Source organism: Vespa velutina, chromosome 7 (assembly GCF_912470025.1).
Source record: "Vespa velutina chromosome 7, iVesVel2.1, whole genome shotgun sequence".
NCBI lineage: Eukaryota > Metazoa > Arthropoda > Insecta > Hymenoptera > Vespidae > Vespa > Vespa velutina.
This window is the reverse complement of record NC_062194.1, coordinates 1,247,501-1,264,208: the sequence shown is the minus strand read 5'-3', so window position 1 is coordinate 1,264,208 and position 16,708 is coordinate 1,247,501. Positions and strand designations below refer to the sequence as shown.

General features: G+C 36.1%; 1 protein-coding gene across 8 annotated transcripts in view; it reads right to left on the bottom strand.

The window, feature by feature from the left end:
* Nucleotides 1-16,708, bottom strand: part of LOC124950717 (semaphorin-2A) — a 304,525-nt gene that overhangs the window by 21,029 nt on the left and 266,788 nt on the right. For all 8 annotated transcript variants that reach the window (XM_047497873.1, XM_047497874.1, XM_047497871.1 and 5 more), the window contains one exon: nt 9,034-9,085. In XM_047497873.1, coding sequence (XP_047353829.1) covers nt 9,034-9,085 — 52 coding nt within the window. The remainder of the gene's footprint in view (nt 1-9,033; nt 9,086-16,708) is intronic.

The following is a 16,708-nucleotide window of genomic DNA, read 5'->3' as shown; positions in this document are numbered from 1 at the left end:
GGGAAGAGTAGGGAGGAAAGGAGGGAGGGGGAAGGGTTGGGAGAGGTTTGTTGCTGTTGGCTTCTACCCGATGAAGCGGAAGGTAAGAGAGCTTCTACAAACTTGAGATTAATAGCGAGAAAGTTATGTTTCGAGCTCGAGACAGGCGTAAGCGTACATATACATCTATCTGTACACTGTACGAGTTTGTGTGTGTGTGTGTGTGTGTGTGTGTGTGTGTACGAATATATGTATAGATACGAATAATATTTCAACTACAACTACGAATATTACCAAGAGAGAGGGAGAGAGAGAGAAAGAGAGAGAGAGAGAGAGAGAGAGAGAGAGAGAAAGAGAGGGAGGGGAGAAGACTTGTGGTCCTATACAAATCGAAATCGTTGATTGGAAGCGTTAATTAATTTGGCTTCTCGTTTATCGAACGAGAACGTTGAAATCGACTATGAAGTTGTGTCTTCGTAAACGAGTTCCTTCTATTTCTAATCGACTTGAAAGATGTTATTATTACGTTCTCACGTTCCATTAACCTTTGATAATCAATTTCTATTCATTATTTATTGAATTATTAATAAGAAAAGAAATGAAACGAGAAGAAAAAGAAAAGAAAAATAAATAAAATATTAAAACAAGTAAATTAGCTGAATTCAACGAAGTAGAAAATCATGGTGAAGTATGAAATAGTAATAGGCGTATCGTTGACGGTTACTTTAGGATAATAGGGGCCCGCGTTTCGTAGTCTCCAATTATCAACGTCGTTAAAACGCAGCCTTGGCATATAGCTCAACGCTTGACTTCTATCCAGGGATTCTCTGTTTACAATTTCGATGTTTGCACTATGGCTCGAGAGGGTTCCAGACTAAGAAGAGTATACTACTGACACCCTCCTCTCTCACCTCGTCCCGCCCCGCCACCCTCCCTCACCCCTCTTCCAACGCACTTTCACCCGTCGACTATTTTAGAAAAAGAAAGAGAGAGAGAGAGAGAGAGAGAGAGGAAATTGCTGGAGTTGTACTCTTTATTTCTCTCATTCATTCTTCCTATACCGCTATTACTCTTTCTTTATTTTCGCTAAAAAGTTCTTGAGCTTCTGATTCCTTGAGAAGCCGTGAAAAAGGGAATAAGAAAAGAAGAGAGAAAGAAAGATAAAGCTCTCAACGATCAGATGGAGCGTCCCCCCTCTCTCTCTTTCTCTCTCTTTCCTTTGTTCATACTTTTTACATTTTCTTTCGTTTCTTGAAACGATATTAAGAATAAGCATGCCAGTGTCCAGAAGCTTAATGAACGTACAAAAGTTTTCCTTCGACTTAAAGAAAAGAGGAAAGAGTATTAGTGTCTACTAAGAGATGTCTTCTTTCAATTGTACATATTATATCTTTTTCTTTCGTTACTCGATTTGTTAAAAAAAAAAAAAAAGAAAAAAAAGAAAAAACAAAGAAAAAAAAAGAAAAAAAAAGAAAAGACAAAAGGTTAGATCGCATGATTTTGTTTGAATTTTCTTTTTTCCTTTTCTTTGTTTTTTCTTCGTACCTTCATTATAACTTTAAACGTCAAACAACGAGCGAGTTTATAAACAATTTTCCGAGATCGATCAGATAAAATATTTCAAATGATTTTTGGAAAATTTATACGACAATTCCTCAGACACTAAAGTGAAATAATGTGTCAAGTTAGTTCGACGTTTGAACTTTCACAAGGAAATAAAGTAAGAAAATTCGACGTACGTAAACTCGTGCCAAAGTTCTCTAGTCTCTAACCTTATTAAATAATACTCGCGGCAGTGCGCCAAGTACCGTATCAGCAGTCGTCCTGAAAGGTATACGAAGGACACGAGATTGCTAACAGCGAGAGAAATGGAACTCTGGAGCAGTGCTCGTCAAACTAACGTTTTGCGATACTTCCTTATCTTATTCGAAATTCATTGTTACGATAAAGTTTGTCCCTCCTAGGATACATAAATCTCAGCCGACGACGATTTTCGAAATATCGCGAAATGTTGTTCGTCCAAAGGGTAGAAAACAAAAATAAATTAAAAAGGAAGAGTGTTGAGTTATATCGTAGTTCTCGAAGCAAAAAAAAAATACATTTCAAAAGTCACAACATTGACGTGAAGCAAGTCGTTCTTAAAAAAAAAAAAAAAAAAAAAAAAAAAAATTGTTAAGGACGAAAAAAAAAGACAGCATCTTCAAATGCATATTTAATATTGTCATTTTAGAAAAGAACAGTAGGACGGAATCATATCTCTGTATGCCGGGGGGTTTTTTTTTCTTCTTTTTTACAACTCCCTCATGCCTTCTTCTTTCTCGCACAATGGGCAAATACCCAGAGCATCCAACGATCGAAAGACTTCTACTGTGAGAAACGAGAGTTCGCTAGGAGACAGAAAAATGAAAAAGAAACATCGCGGACTCCCTCTCCCTCCCTCTCTCTCTCTCTCTCTCTCTCTCTCTCTCTCTCTCTCTCTCTCTTTTACATGCGGGTCATCGGTCGAACGATATCTCATTCGTAGTTTTACTGGCGTGTAAATCCTACGAAGTAGCTTCCTTAATACTTTATCACGCTCGAGTAAACGTAAAAGGTTACACTGCCGAAGCAGTAGCATCCATCTCTTTTCAGTATAGAGATTTCTATGTTCTTCTTTTTACTCTTATTTTTCTTCTTCTTCTTCTCTCGTAACTGCAACCAAAAACCAATTCCTTCGTATGACCCTTGCGTATTCACTATAAGTATCCATCAGATAGAAGAGTGTAGCATCTGTGTAGATGGTCCATCGAGATATTGTAGGATTCAGATACGTTGTCCTGGATAGAAACTAGTGTTTTATCGAATACAGAAGGCTAGTTTATAGATTCCGATTTTCTCTCCCACGAATCTAAAACCTTTCTCTTTCTCTTTCTCTCTGTCCTTATTTCGACCTATGCAAAATATATTTCTTCATTTTTCTCTCTTCCAATCGGACATTTTCTCTTCTTTTATTCACACTTGGAAATTCACTTCAATGTCTCGGCTTCGTTATGAGATGAACATACTCGTACATATATATATATATATATATATATACATATGCGCTCACTACATACATACATATATTGTAGAATGTCCCATGTACAAATCGATCGGGTCAGAACGTGCCGGGATCAACGTCTTCCTCTTCTTCCCTTATCACGTTCCAAACCCCTTTTCAAACTGACGCGTATTCTGTGGAAGCATGGATTCTTCTCGGAAGTTTCCGCTTTTTCTACATCTTTTTACTAGTACGAAGAAGTGCCAATCGATGACAAGATAGAAGCAAGTAACCAATGATATCCGACGAAGCTGATTTCATAGATAAAATTTTTCTAACTATTCTCTCTCTCTCTCTCTCTCTCCCCCCCCCCTCTTTCTCTCTTTCTGGTTCCTTTTTCTCTTTACAACGTACGTCTTATTTAACAGTGAAAATGAATAATGAGAATAACGCTCTCTGACCTATCTAACCCCCCCCTCCCCCACCTCACCTCACCAGTTACCCTCATCTTACTTCGAACGTTTATTTTTCATTTTTTAACAAACAAATTTTATTTCCAAGAAAATTGATATCGCACTCATTCAAAATGTCTCGTCAATGAATATCTCTGAGAAATACATAGAAGTCATCCACAAGAAGTGGCAATAAATTTAAGCCGGTAAAAGAAACAAAGCACTCATGCCACACCGTGCAGACCTTTTTCCTCTCTAAGAAAGTTACAAGATTTCGAAGTTACTCGAAGGAGGGAGTAAGTAAGTAAGTAGATATTATAGAGAAAAAGTGGAAGGAGGAAAAAATCCACAGTTTTCTATTCTAGCCACGTACAGGTGTAACTCGTGCGGAACGTACGAGAAAGATGGATAGATGGAGAGATAAAACAAAAGTAAGCGAGAACGAGAGAGAGAGAGAGAGAGAGAGAGAGAGAGAAAGAGTAGGAGTAAATCCCTCGAGGGCCGGCGAACGTACAAACTCGAAACTTTTTCTTTTCTAACTCAACCCCTCTTATGAAATTGTAACGGAGGACTGGGATTAGCATGAAGAGGGTTAGGACTATTGTTCTTCGTTTTCCCTTCTGCGTGCGAGGGAGAAATGCACACCTTCTTCGCGTGACAGCCTCGAAGAGTCTCTATGATGTTATCGAATCGATCTGACCGGAGAGACAGATGCCTGTCTCCCTTTCACGCTTTCTTTCTCTCTCTCTCTCTCTCTCTCTCTCTCTCTCTCTATCTATCTATCTATCTATCTATCCATCTATCTATCTATCTCTTTTTATCTCTTTGTTTTCTCATCTACGCCCATGCATCGTGACACGTACATACGTCCGACCGGTCGTTGGTACTTACTACTGTATTATTTCGACGTCCCAGTAAATGACAACCCACTATTCTCCGAGTCACGTTCGACGTGTCGGCTCGATGCAATTTTATACAATACCTCTGTCGTTTCCTATTTGTATACAATCCCCAAGTTACATCTGACAATTCTTTCGATCGTTTGATAGGTATATTTCAAAGATATATCGAATGGTATATATGTATATAATATATATTATAATAATATAGTGACTATATATACACACACACGGTGCGCGTATATATAAATAATTTAATTCTAATTGTGCATTCTTGAATTTTTGAGAAATATTTATGATACGATCACTTCCATAACAAATTTTCTATATTTGATTAACTCATTAGAATTTCCGAAAGGTGGTGTCAATTCTCAATGGAATCAAGCTCTCCCTCTCCCTCTCCTTCACCCTCTCACTCTTTCTCTCACTCTAGTGATGGGATTTTGTTTTTACTTAGTATCCAACTGTGGCTTCATAGAAGGTTGAGAAAAATCGAACGGTGAGGGTAGTTCGATGAAAGATGCATACGAATAAAATGAAAAAGAGAAAGAGAGAACAAGGGTAACCAACACAATTGTGGATCGCGTCGAAAGCGAATACACTATGTCCATAGGGGTGGCAACGATTCGAAGGACTTTTTCAGGGTCGTCCTTTCCCTTCCTTCGTGCCAAAGGGCGAAACACCGACGATACCGAAAGTCCACATCACCCTCTTCATGGTCCTACACGGACAACCCTCCCAGTTAACGATGAAGAATGTTTCACGAGCGAATGTAATTCGATTCGATTTCCGATTTAGAGCTCTCCAAACTTCGAAATGGTTCCTAGGGTGAAATCTAATGTACAAAGAGTGAGAGATAGAGAGAGAGAGAACTTTGAACAAGTTATTGTTTTGAACATTGAGAAAGTAGATATTAGTCTAATTAAATTTCAATACTAGCGTAAATATATATATATATATATATATCTTATTGCTTTTAAAAACGTGTTCGGTAATATAGAAAATGAAAGAATTTTTAAACGGAACGACGTTTTCAAACTTCGTATATTTCATTTAATGAACTCCCCAGGTGGGAAAAGAAATGAAGAGAAAATGTACTCGCGAGAATTTTCGTTTACGAAGAAGGACGAAAAAGTTCGTACGTTCTACATCAAGCGGCATCTTTATTTCCTTTCCCTGTTATAAATTCGCGAGAAACGAGAAAAAGTTCGTTCGTAATGCGACAATGCAGTACGAACGTGCCTTAAATAATTCCTATATGAAATCGAATTATTAATTAACGTTATCCGTGTCCCATGATATTTGCATTTTGATACTAGATATGAGAGTTTTGGCGTTGGTTCTTTATTGAATAGTGACCGTGATCCGATAAAGTTTTAAAGATGATCCCGATAAACGTCGGGCCGAAATTCAAATAAATACGTCAAAATTCGCACGACTTGATCCACGAAATATTCAAAGTATATTATATCTGCCAGATATATATATATATATATATTCTACGACTCCTATAAAATATTATTTGCGACTGTAATATAATCTTTAGCATTAATTTTAGATTTATATTAAAAGTAACTCAACTTATATTAAAAAAAAAAAAAAAAGAAAAAAAAGAAAAAAAAAAAAACGACCTCATAAAGATCCATTAGTTCCGTTCGATAAATTCACACGACCTTTCTTTTCTTTCTCCTTTTTTTTACATCGTATTCTACGAATTCGTTTCTATTCCTAATTCTAATTCGTTTCTCCCAAAACCGAGGCATCTGTCGTAGAAACTCGAAAGAGAAAGAAAAGGGGACGATTTACTGTTGAAAAAGGGGGACAACGCAATAATTTTCTCTTTCTCTCTCTCTCTCTCTCTTTTTCTCTCTCCTTCTTTTTTTATATAGTTTCTGTTTTTGGTTTTCGGTTTGGTGACAGGTGGTGAGATGGCGGTGGAAAGGTTTTAAGAACGATCAAATTTTCGAATGATTCTTTCCGTCCCTCCTTCAACCCACTAACCCCTCCCATCCTTTACCACACCTCTCTCACTCTCTCTTTTTTCTTTTTTCCTTCCCCTTCGACATCGTGGAACATCGTTTCGCCATTCTTTTATCGACCTATTCGACCTATTCGAGACTATTGTGAGAGAAAAAACTTTGCCCTCTCTCCGCTACTACTTGCCGACGCTTTGAAATTGCACCCGTGGGACTCATAGACGACATCTTTACACGGTATTTCTATCTCCCTCCCTCCCCCCTCTCTCTTTTTCTCTCACTTTCCTTTACTCTCACTCTTCACATTCCTTTTTTTTTCTCTCTCTCTCTCTCTCCTTTCTTGTTTTTTTTTATTTTCTTTGTTTTGGGGGTGAAGATGGGGTGGACACGATCAGTACGCCGTTTACTTTAAACACAAGAACCAAGTTTCCCCTTCGATCTAATCTGCTTTCCAATTCAACGAGGCCAATTTAGAAAAACCTCCCGCTAGAATTACGTTCGAATCGAATGTTCGTAAAATGGGTCGATAGTTAACCGGCTATACTTAACTATACTCAGTTACTTTCGTCGAGTATTTCTATCCTCTTATCTCTGAAAAAAATCACGACTTTTCGTTAACCGAAGAGATTAGGAGCTTGAAAGCCGAGTTGAATTCTCTTTTCGAATAGACGGAAATTCTACAACGAAGGATCGAGTCACGACGATGCAGCTTCGTAGATCAGAGAGAGAGAGAGCGAGAGAGAGAGAGAGAGAGAGAGAGAGAGAGATAAAGATAAAAACAGAAAGAATAGAATTAGAAAGAGGAAGAACAAACCGGAGATTGGATAACATTTTCGAAGGAACAACGTGCCGAAAAAAGAAAAAGTAAAAGAAAAAAAAACAAGATGAGATAAAATAAAATAAAATAAAAGAGAAAAAGAGGCAAACGTGAGTTTGCGAGTACCGATCGGATTTCGGTCTTTTCGCGAAGCCACTGGTGTTAGAACAGAAAGAAAAAAAAAGAGAGAGAGAGAGAGAGAGAGAGAGAGAGAGAGAGAGAGAGAGAGAGAGAGAGTGGAGAAGGGTGAAACCGTTTGGACGACTACCACCCTGAGAGAGGGTTAAAAAGCAATTTTCCGTTTCTACTCGATTCGAAGAGCATCGGCAGGGTTGCTACTCCCTTCCCACCTCTCTTCTTTTCTATATACTACCTATATAGAATCGTCGACCTTGGGCTAAAGCAATTTCGATTGGATCTCCACGATCGAGTGCGTTCGACGAAACGTGTTGGCACGTTTTCGAAAGGCTCGCGAATAAGTATAGAGAAAAGCGCACAAAGGGCCGTTTGTACATCTACTCGTGAAAAATCCTATGGGTTACGAGTGAAACGTCCAGATTTACTCTGTTGTTATTGTTGTTGTTGTTGTTGTTGTTGTTGTTGTATCCAAATTGTAAAATGTGAGAGAAAGAGAAAAGAGAAAGGGAGAGAGAGAGAGAGAGAGAGAGGAAGGAGGCTTTCCTAGTATCGTAATTCCAATCGCTTTGATTGAATGATCGGTGTTAACGAACAGTTTAATCCGAAACAAATTATCTTGTTTCTAGATGTTGTTGTGTGAGAATTTTTTTTTCAAAATTGACAATGTAAAACATGAATCGATATTTGAGCGAGCTATTTATTCGAAAATTTTTCAACGATTAATTTCAACGATAAAAGAAAAAAAGAAAAAGAAGAAAAAATATTTGGCAAAATAGATCAAAATACTTTCCAACAAACTTTATACGTTGATGCTATCGAACTAAAAGAAAATTGAAAATAAAAGAGAAAAAATATATCTCGAGGCTAGAGGTTGGTTGAACGAACGTGAAAAAATGGGGATTGGCTTCTTCCACAGAGAGTTTCACGGAGAAGCGTCAGCTGTCCGGATGACGCAGAGACATCGGCTAGCCTATGCATGATTGACAGTTTTATGGGGACGCACCAACGCAGTTTTGCGATTTACGATCGAGACTGGTTTTATCGTCGACCGAGTCCGAAACTCCCTCTTCGAGGGAGAACAACGTTTGATACTAATGACGTTTCCATAGAAGTACACCAATGGAAAACGATTTACGACGAAGCGTCTCATTTCTAGTTTTCATTTCTCTTCTTTGTTTTTCTTTTCATTTTTTTTTTTTCCTTTTTTACTACATCATACACTTTCGCGAACGAAATTTTTCGTTGCGAATTAAAGTGAAGAATAATTTCAACGTTAAATAATAATTATTTGATCTCGAAATATAAAATTGGCGATAAATACCGATGCAATACGAGTGATTTTAAAAAGATACATACATATACAACATGAAAAAGCATGCAAGCTCGAAACGTACGATTTTTCGTTCCACAACAAATATTTGTTCTCCCATGTGTATACGAGTTACTGCAGGAAATATAAGTACGGTCGTCCGCAATATAGCCAATTGTTTGCGTCGGATCAACGCGGTCCTACATTTGTATACTTTCTCGTTGACCAATGTAATAAATCGAAAAAGTTCCTACCGGTGAAAGTAATGTTAGTGTAAAAATAAAAATAACAACAAAAAAAAAAAAAAAAAAAAAAAAAAAAAAAAAAAAAAAAAAGAAAAGAAACGAAAAAAGGTAAAAAAAGAGAGACAAAACAACGGGAAAAAAGAAAAGAAAAAAAAAAAAAAAGAAAAGAAAAAACAAAGATCATATAATGTCTACTCACCTCGCAATTCGAGTGGCTGATATTGCTTAGATTCAATCTGAAGATTTTGTCCCTGGAATAAAGAAAAAACATTATATCACACATTATATATGCATAACATCGAGTTATATTAAATAAAGTACTGAGATAAAGGATATATAAAAAAGAAAAGGATATAAAAAAAAAAGAAAAAGTAAAAAAAATATATAAAGAAAAAAAAAGGAAACGAAAACAGAGTCCGTGGGAAATAAAAGGGATTGCCTGAAAATGTGAAAATTTCCAAGAGAGACGACAATTTTCATTCCGCTCGTCGAGAAAACGCATTACTCTTCGTACATCGTTTACTTATGGTCGCGTGGTAGCACATTGTGGTACTTTGCTAGGCAAGACGTTCCACGTCGGCAAATGCTCGCGAACGCCACGGAATTTCTATGAGAACACGAAAGGAAGAAGAAGCAAAAAAAAAAAAAAAAAAAAAAAAAAAAAAAAAAAAAGAGGAATAGAAGGAGGAGGAGGAGGAGGAGGAGGAGGAGAAAAAGAAAAAGAAAAGAATGAGGAAAGGAACCTTTAAGGTTCTGGGATCTTTTTGAAACCCTCGTTCGTGCACCTTTTTTCCTTTAAACGAAAGATCCTCGCGGGAACTTCGATTGTTCCTTTTTCCAGTGACCGCCTTTATTAGGATCTCTTGCTTGAAAGCACGATCGTTCACCTTGTTTGAAGCTATCGTTAGATGAGAAAGAAAAGAAGGAGAGAGAGAGAGAGAGAGAGAGAGAGAGAGAGGGAGGGAGAGAGAGAGAAATAGAGAAATGACACAGTAACGTTAATGAAGAGCTTCGAAGATCTCTCTTCTCGTTTGAAGAAAATCGATTTTCATCTAAATCCTTGTAAATAGTCGTTCGTTTGAATTTTCTCTCCGTTCCTTTTTTCATCTCACCATTTGCAAACGAATCGCTATCATTAATATTCGTGACGACGACAAAAAAAGAAGGAGAGAGAGAAAGAGAGAGAGAGAGAGAGAGAGAGAAATAAAAAGGAAGAAAGAAAAAGAGAAAAAAAGAAAAAAAAAAAAAAAAAAAAAAAAAAAAAAAAAAAAAAAAAAGAAAAAAGATAAAAGCTCGTGAACTATTATATTACACAATTCAAAGAATAGATCTACAAGAATTATTGCAGTTTATCTTCGTGAACTAACTCCGCTGTTGGAAAACTCGTTGCTGACCTACATATATCGATCGCTTATCATCATTTTTACTGCGACCATAAATCCCCCTTCGGGGTGATTACTTTCTCGATTTATATGACAAATCGGAACGATAAATAGTGAAAAAAGATAGAAAAAAGGAGAGGAAAAAAAAAAAGGAAAGAAAGGAAGAAAATGATTGGAATCCGAGTTATATAGAAAAAGGTGTAGAAACTAGTGGGAGTAAGGAAAATGAAGAAGGAAGACACGCGAGAAATGAAAAGAAAATTGAAAGAATGAAAAGGAAAGATGTATATATAGAGAGAGAAAGTAAGGGATCTATTCTGTCATTTTTCCCTCGTTCGTTTTGTCCAGGAGAGCGTAAAAAAGAAAGAGAAGAAAAAGAAAAAAAAAAAAAAAAAAAAAAAAAAAGAAAGAAAAGAAAAAGAAAAAGGGAAATACCAAAATGAAAAAACAAATTCTGTGTTGGTCGAGGACGAGGACGAAAACGATTTGAACTTTCACTCGGAGAAACTTGGAAGGAGTATGGTGGGAAAGCAGGTGGGCGACGAACTGGGAAAAAGGGAAGAAGAAAGAAGGGCAAAGGAGAAAAACTACATTCCTTTTCTTTCTCTTTCTCTCTCTCTCTCTCTCTCTCTCTCTCTTCCTTTCGGTCTACTACGTGTCGACTCGCGATCCCTTTGCCTCGAAGGAAAAAATCGTGGAGGGTTGTACGATTTACACGCGGGACTTGTCGCAAAAGTGAAACCTGCGTTCCCAGTTATTCGATAGGACTGTTCCGAAGGGTGAATAACATACGTCTCAGAATAATAAGATGACTTTCCTTTCCTTTTCTTTTCTTTTTTTTTTTCTTTTAATAACGACGAAAGAGGAAGTATTATCTCTTTTTATTTTTATCTTTTCTTTTCTTTTTTGTCTCTCTCTCTCTTTCTCTCTCTCTCTCTCTCTCTCTCTCTGGCTTTTTCCCTTTCTCATTTTTGTTTTCACTATCGTCCAAGTTTCTTTCGACATAGTACGTACTTAGGTACATCGGCTCGTTGGTAACTTTATGTTACCACGTAAAGATAAAGGTTCTTCTAACGATGTTTCGGGTTGGAAAGTGTGAGAAAGAGAGATGGAGAAAGAAAGACAAGGCTCCATCTCGTATTTTAATCGAAAGATGTAAAACGGCGAAGCGCGCTACGCTAAAGTCGATTTCTTCTCTTCTTCTTCTTCTTCTTCTTCCTTATCTTCTTTGTTCTCAGCGTCGTCGTCGTCGTCGTCGTCTTCGTCGTAGTCCTTTCTCAAAACTTTGTTTTATTGCATGGAAATAACGCCTTGTAACGATATTATTTCAACGACGACATCGGGATGTTGCATCCTCTTCGCATTTTCCCTTCGAATATGCAAAACGACTTCGTGTCGTAATAACGATCCTTTTCCATTTTCTTTTTTACTTCGCGTGGCCGTACTAAAATTCGCATTACGAGTTTGATGAGAAATTTCTTTGCCCGTTTCAGCTAAAGATAGAGAGGGAAAGTGCATTAACGCGAAAAGGAATTCTATGAACGAAAATGCACTTTATCCTTACACTCCTTTATTATTATTATTATTATTATTATTATTATTATTATTATTATCATCATCATCGAGGAACTAACGTTGTAGCTGAAAGGTTTACTAATGAAGAATTAATGTCGACTAATATAAAAAAGTTTCGAAATTTTTATGGCTATAATTTTCACTTTCTAAAACCGATCGAAATGAAAATTATTCGTATCATTGTTCGTCGACGCATGTAACTATATAATAGATAAAAAAAAAAAAAAAAGCAAAGAGAAAGGAAGACAAAGAGAGAGAAGGAAAAAAAAGATCATAGAGTAAAAAAAAAAAAATGTAAAAGAACAAATATTTCGTTCGATGAGCATTCATTTTACACGTTTGTTCTTTGGATTGATGAAAAAATCGGACGGGAATATAATATTGTTGTTTTACCATTTTTGAATACTTTTCCTCCTCCTCCTCCTCCTCCTCCTCCTCCTGTTACTCTTTCTCGTTCTGTCTGTCAAGTTTCTCTTTCTCTCTCAGAATAGAATATCGGCGCGATGCCTGACCTGATAATTGGAAGCGTTCAATTAGCGTGCCTTAATTGCAAAGCGTACCGCAACGTAGCCGTCGATTCTCAAACTACAATTAATGGGTATCACCTTTCTAATTAACGAGGAACGATGCTCGCATGAGTATCGATTTGTGTGATACGATAGATGAACACGTGGATTGGATATAGAAAGAGAGAAGGGGAAGGTGAGAGAGAGCGAGAGAGAGAGAGCGAGAGAGAGAGAGAGAGAGAGAGAGAGAAAGGGAGAAAAGAAAAAGAAAAAAAAAAGTAAAGGGAGCATCGAAGAGAGAAAAGGGTACGTACATCATCGTACGACCATCGTACAAACTGCGTGACCCTAACTTCTATATATGTTGAACTCTCTCCGAGGATTTCTAACCTAAAATGATGATCCTTTCGATTGTTGTTATTGTTTATAAAATACGGACACAGTTTTGGGATCATCAAATCGGACAATCAAACAAATGAATTGTTACAAATCGATCTTATCGATCAAATGTATTGCTCTTTTTTTTATTATTTTTTTCTCCTTTTTTCTGTTTCTTTTTTTTTTTTTTTCGATTACACTTCTATATTTCATGTAATTTCACGAGAATTCCAAAACCTTTTTTTTGTCAGACTAGTAGTTGCACGAACGAAGGTTAATCGTTTTGTATATTATTGAAAGAAAAAAAAAGGAATAGAAAAGAGAGAGAGAGAGAGAGAGAGAGAGAGAGAGAGAGAGAAACAAATAGAAAGAGGAATTGGAAGAAAGGAAGGTCGAAGGTTGAAAAAAGTGTTTTCCTCTTTTGGCCCAGAGAATTCTTATTGGAATTCGATATTCTAGGTTGGTAGGTAGGTAAGTAGGTATATAGAAAATAAAAGAGGAAAAGGGACATGAAAAGATATAACTCGCTGGCATATCTACTGTACATGTATACACCTATACACAAGGATAAATTGGGATACCTGGATAACTAAATACAAGAGAGATGACGACACAAAATATAAGCACGTGGAAGACAGCCAAGAAAGCAGGAAACGTTAAAATCGAAGTACCCCGGTTTTCCTTAGAAAATGCAATTTATCGTAACCGCGTTTCACCTCCCAACTCTCTCCCTCCCTCCCTCCCTCACTTCTTTTCTCTTTTTCTCTCTCTCTCTCTCTTTACCTATTTCTATCTCTTCTTTTCCTTCCTGAATCGTCGTCCCTTTCGTTTCATCTCTTTCTATCTGTATCTCTCTCGCTCTTATCTCGTTAGAAAAACTAAAAGTTCCTTTAAAGACAAAAGCTTTCATCCGTTCGCGTTTTTTCTTTCTTGTCGACGTCATTACCATAAGCTTCGGAGGCTCCCCTTTTCGACGTTCCCCTTTTCTCTCTTTCTATCTCTCTCTTCTCTCTCTCTCTCTCTCTCTCTCTCTCGCTCTCTCATTCTCTTAGTAACTTTCTTTTGATATTTACAGCACGAATTTTTCGCATCGCCCGACGAGAAAGTTGCATATTTATTTTATCGTCTTTTTCAACGACTCCACTCTGGTTTACTATTCAAGGAAGGGATAACGTTCGAGATGCTTCATCCGATTTGAGGAAAGAAGGATTTTCTCCTTCCTTTCAACGTTGGTCGTAGAAAAATGATCAAAATCGTGAAACTTGTATTCAACTTGCATCTCTCTTTCTCTCACCCTCTCGCTCTCTGTCCTTTTGCATTTTACAAATATATATATTTATATTTATATTTATATTTATATTTGTATAGTAATTAATGGTATGAATATCATAATTAAGTTGAAAGTTTCTTCGCTAATACAAATTTTAGAAGAGAAAGAGAATTCAAAAGATACTTTTATGGATATTCTCGTACAATGTAATTTAATTTTTTAACAATAAATAAAAAATTTTTTTCATATAGATCAAGTGATCTTAATTCTAATATTAATTCCATCCATTGCATTCTTCTCGACAAAGTAAGGGCTTGACCCTTTTGAGAAGTCACTTTATATCTTTTTCACTTCACGAGCAATTTACGCTGACGTAATTCGACGAACATCCAATATATTATACGATAGACTCAATTCCTTCTTTGAGCAACGTTCCTATATCCATTCTGCGTTAGGAAAAGTCGATACCACTCGAGACACACTCTATCTTATCATTACTTCATGATACGGGATCGATTTTCAAACGAGAGAGAGAGAGAGAGAGAGAGAGAGAGAGAGATAAAAAGAATATAATGAACCTATTATTCGTACTCGTTTAAAAGCAATACCAAGGAAACGACTTAAAGAAAAATTTAAGTAAAAGAAAATAAGAACGACAAAAAATTATATAATCTAGAACATCGATCATTTTCATTATTAACGTCCTTCAAGAAAATTTTCCTTTCAAACATAATGAAGGAAAATAAGAAAAGAAAAAAGAAAACTGATTAATGTGAAAACATTGTCGTTTAACCAAAGAGAGAGAGAGAGAGAGAGAGAGAGAGAGAGAGAGAGAGATCGATGACGAATCTGCAAACGTATCATTATTATTAAACATAGAAAAATACTAGAATGGAATGGAGTAAGGGTATATATTTGTTAAGGATTGTAAAGAAAAATCGATTAAATCGAATGAAAACGAAATTACGAAGGATCTCTCTTCTTTCGGAGAACGTTAATAAAGACATAGACATTTGTTGATCTAGGATAAAAGTTGGTCTATCTCATTGTTAACGTTATACTACGATAAATTTTATTTTCGTTGATTCCCTTCCAAATATCCTTTCTCCATTGCCATTCCATTCGCCATTTCGACGTCCATTTGCTAACGTATTTCTTTTGTTACCACGCTTCGATCTCTTCCTCGACTCCTCCCCCTCTCTTCCTCTTCCTCTACCCCGATACCTCTTCATACCCCGTCCTAGTCCATTCCCCTCTCTTCTACAATTTCTTCTTCACCCTTTAACTCGGTAAATGCCGAGCAGAATGTTACGCAGTTTCGGTAATGGAGAATCGTCGTTGAGAGTAGTGTCCTCGGAGTAGCTAGAGGCATCTTCAAACCTCCTATACTCTTCTTCTCTTTCATCTTCTCTTTTCTTCTCTTCTTCTTTCCAACCGAAAGATAGAAGAATCCGAGTGGACTCGTGCCAAACACGATAACCACCATCTCATGACCTCTCTCTCTCTCTCTCTCTCTCTCTCTCATGAGTATCTACTCTTTCTTTCTCGACGACGAGAAATTATCGTTATATCTTTCACTCCATGATCTTCTATCTCCGTCGTTATCGCACATTTCTAATACCCTTTCTATCGTCATCGAACGTTATCAAATGAGAAATCCATTTCTTTTTTCTTTTCTCTTTTCTTTTCTTTTTTCTTTTTCTCTTCTTCTTTTTTTTTCTTTTTTCTTTTTTTTCTCTCTCTTTTTTTTTTTTTTTTTTTTTTTTTTTTTAGATTTGACATCTAATCCGGATATCAATACGGATACATGTTAAATATCAAGGATCTTCTTCATTGTTTTCATTTGATAAAGTAAATTATTAAATAAAATTTACAAATTTACAAATAGTATTAAACTTTATAATATTTATTCGTGAATTTATTTAAAATGTTAAAGGATTGTAAATTTGATATTTACTAATATTATCCATAGAATTCATTCAGTATCATTTAACAAGCACACGTTCATTTATCTATACGATCGATATAATGTTTGTAGTAATGCTTGAACACAAAACCAACATTTCCTTTTTTTTACGAAATAATGCTTGAACATTTATACATAACTCGGTCCTCGAAATAAGTATCAGCACGTTCGAATGTCATCTACAGCTGCCATCGTTTTCATACGATGGGATCTCATATATACGTTTTTGATGGAGGGAAAAAAAAAAAAAAAAGAAAAAATAAAAAAAAAAAAGAAACAAAAAAGAAAAAAAAAAGGAAATGTTGGTTTTGTGCGTAGAGGGGGATTAAATCGAAACAAAACTACAAAACGTTTTGGGTTTTGAACGATGAAACGAAATGAACTGATTGACGGTAAATGATCAAAGTAATATTTGGAAAGCTTTTGCGTGTTTGTAGATACGCATGTGAGCATACGTGTATTTATTGAGAGTATAATCGATCGTAGGTAAATCGATTCTGACCAGACGTATAATATCGCTTGAGGTAATTTGGCGTTTTAACGTGATTAATCAAGTAGATATATCTCGACTTTATACCAACGATATTAAACGTTTAACGTTAAAACCCTTGCTTGTTGTCGATGATCAAAATTGCCTAATGGTGGATACAAAAAACGAAAAAAAAAAAAAAAAAAAAAAAAAAAAAAAAAAAAAACAAGAAAAAAAAGAAACAAGAAAAAATAAAAAGAAAAAAAAAACAAAACAAAAGAGAAATATGAAAACACGTGCACACACATACACGTATATATTTCATTTG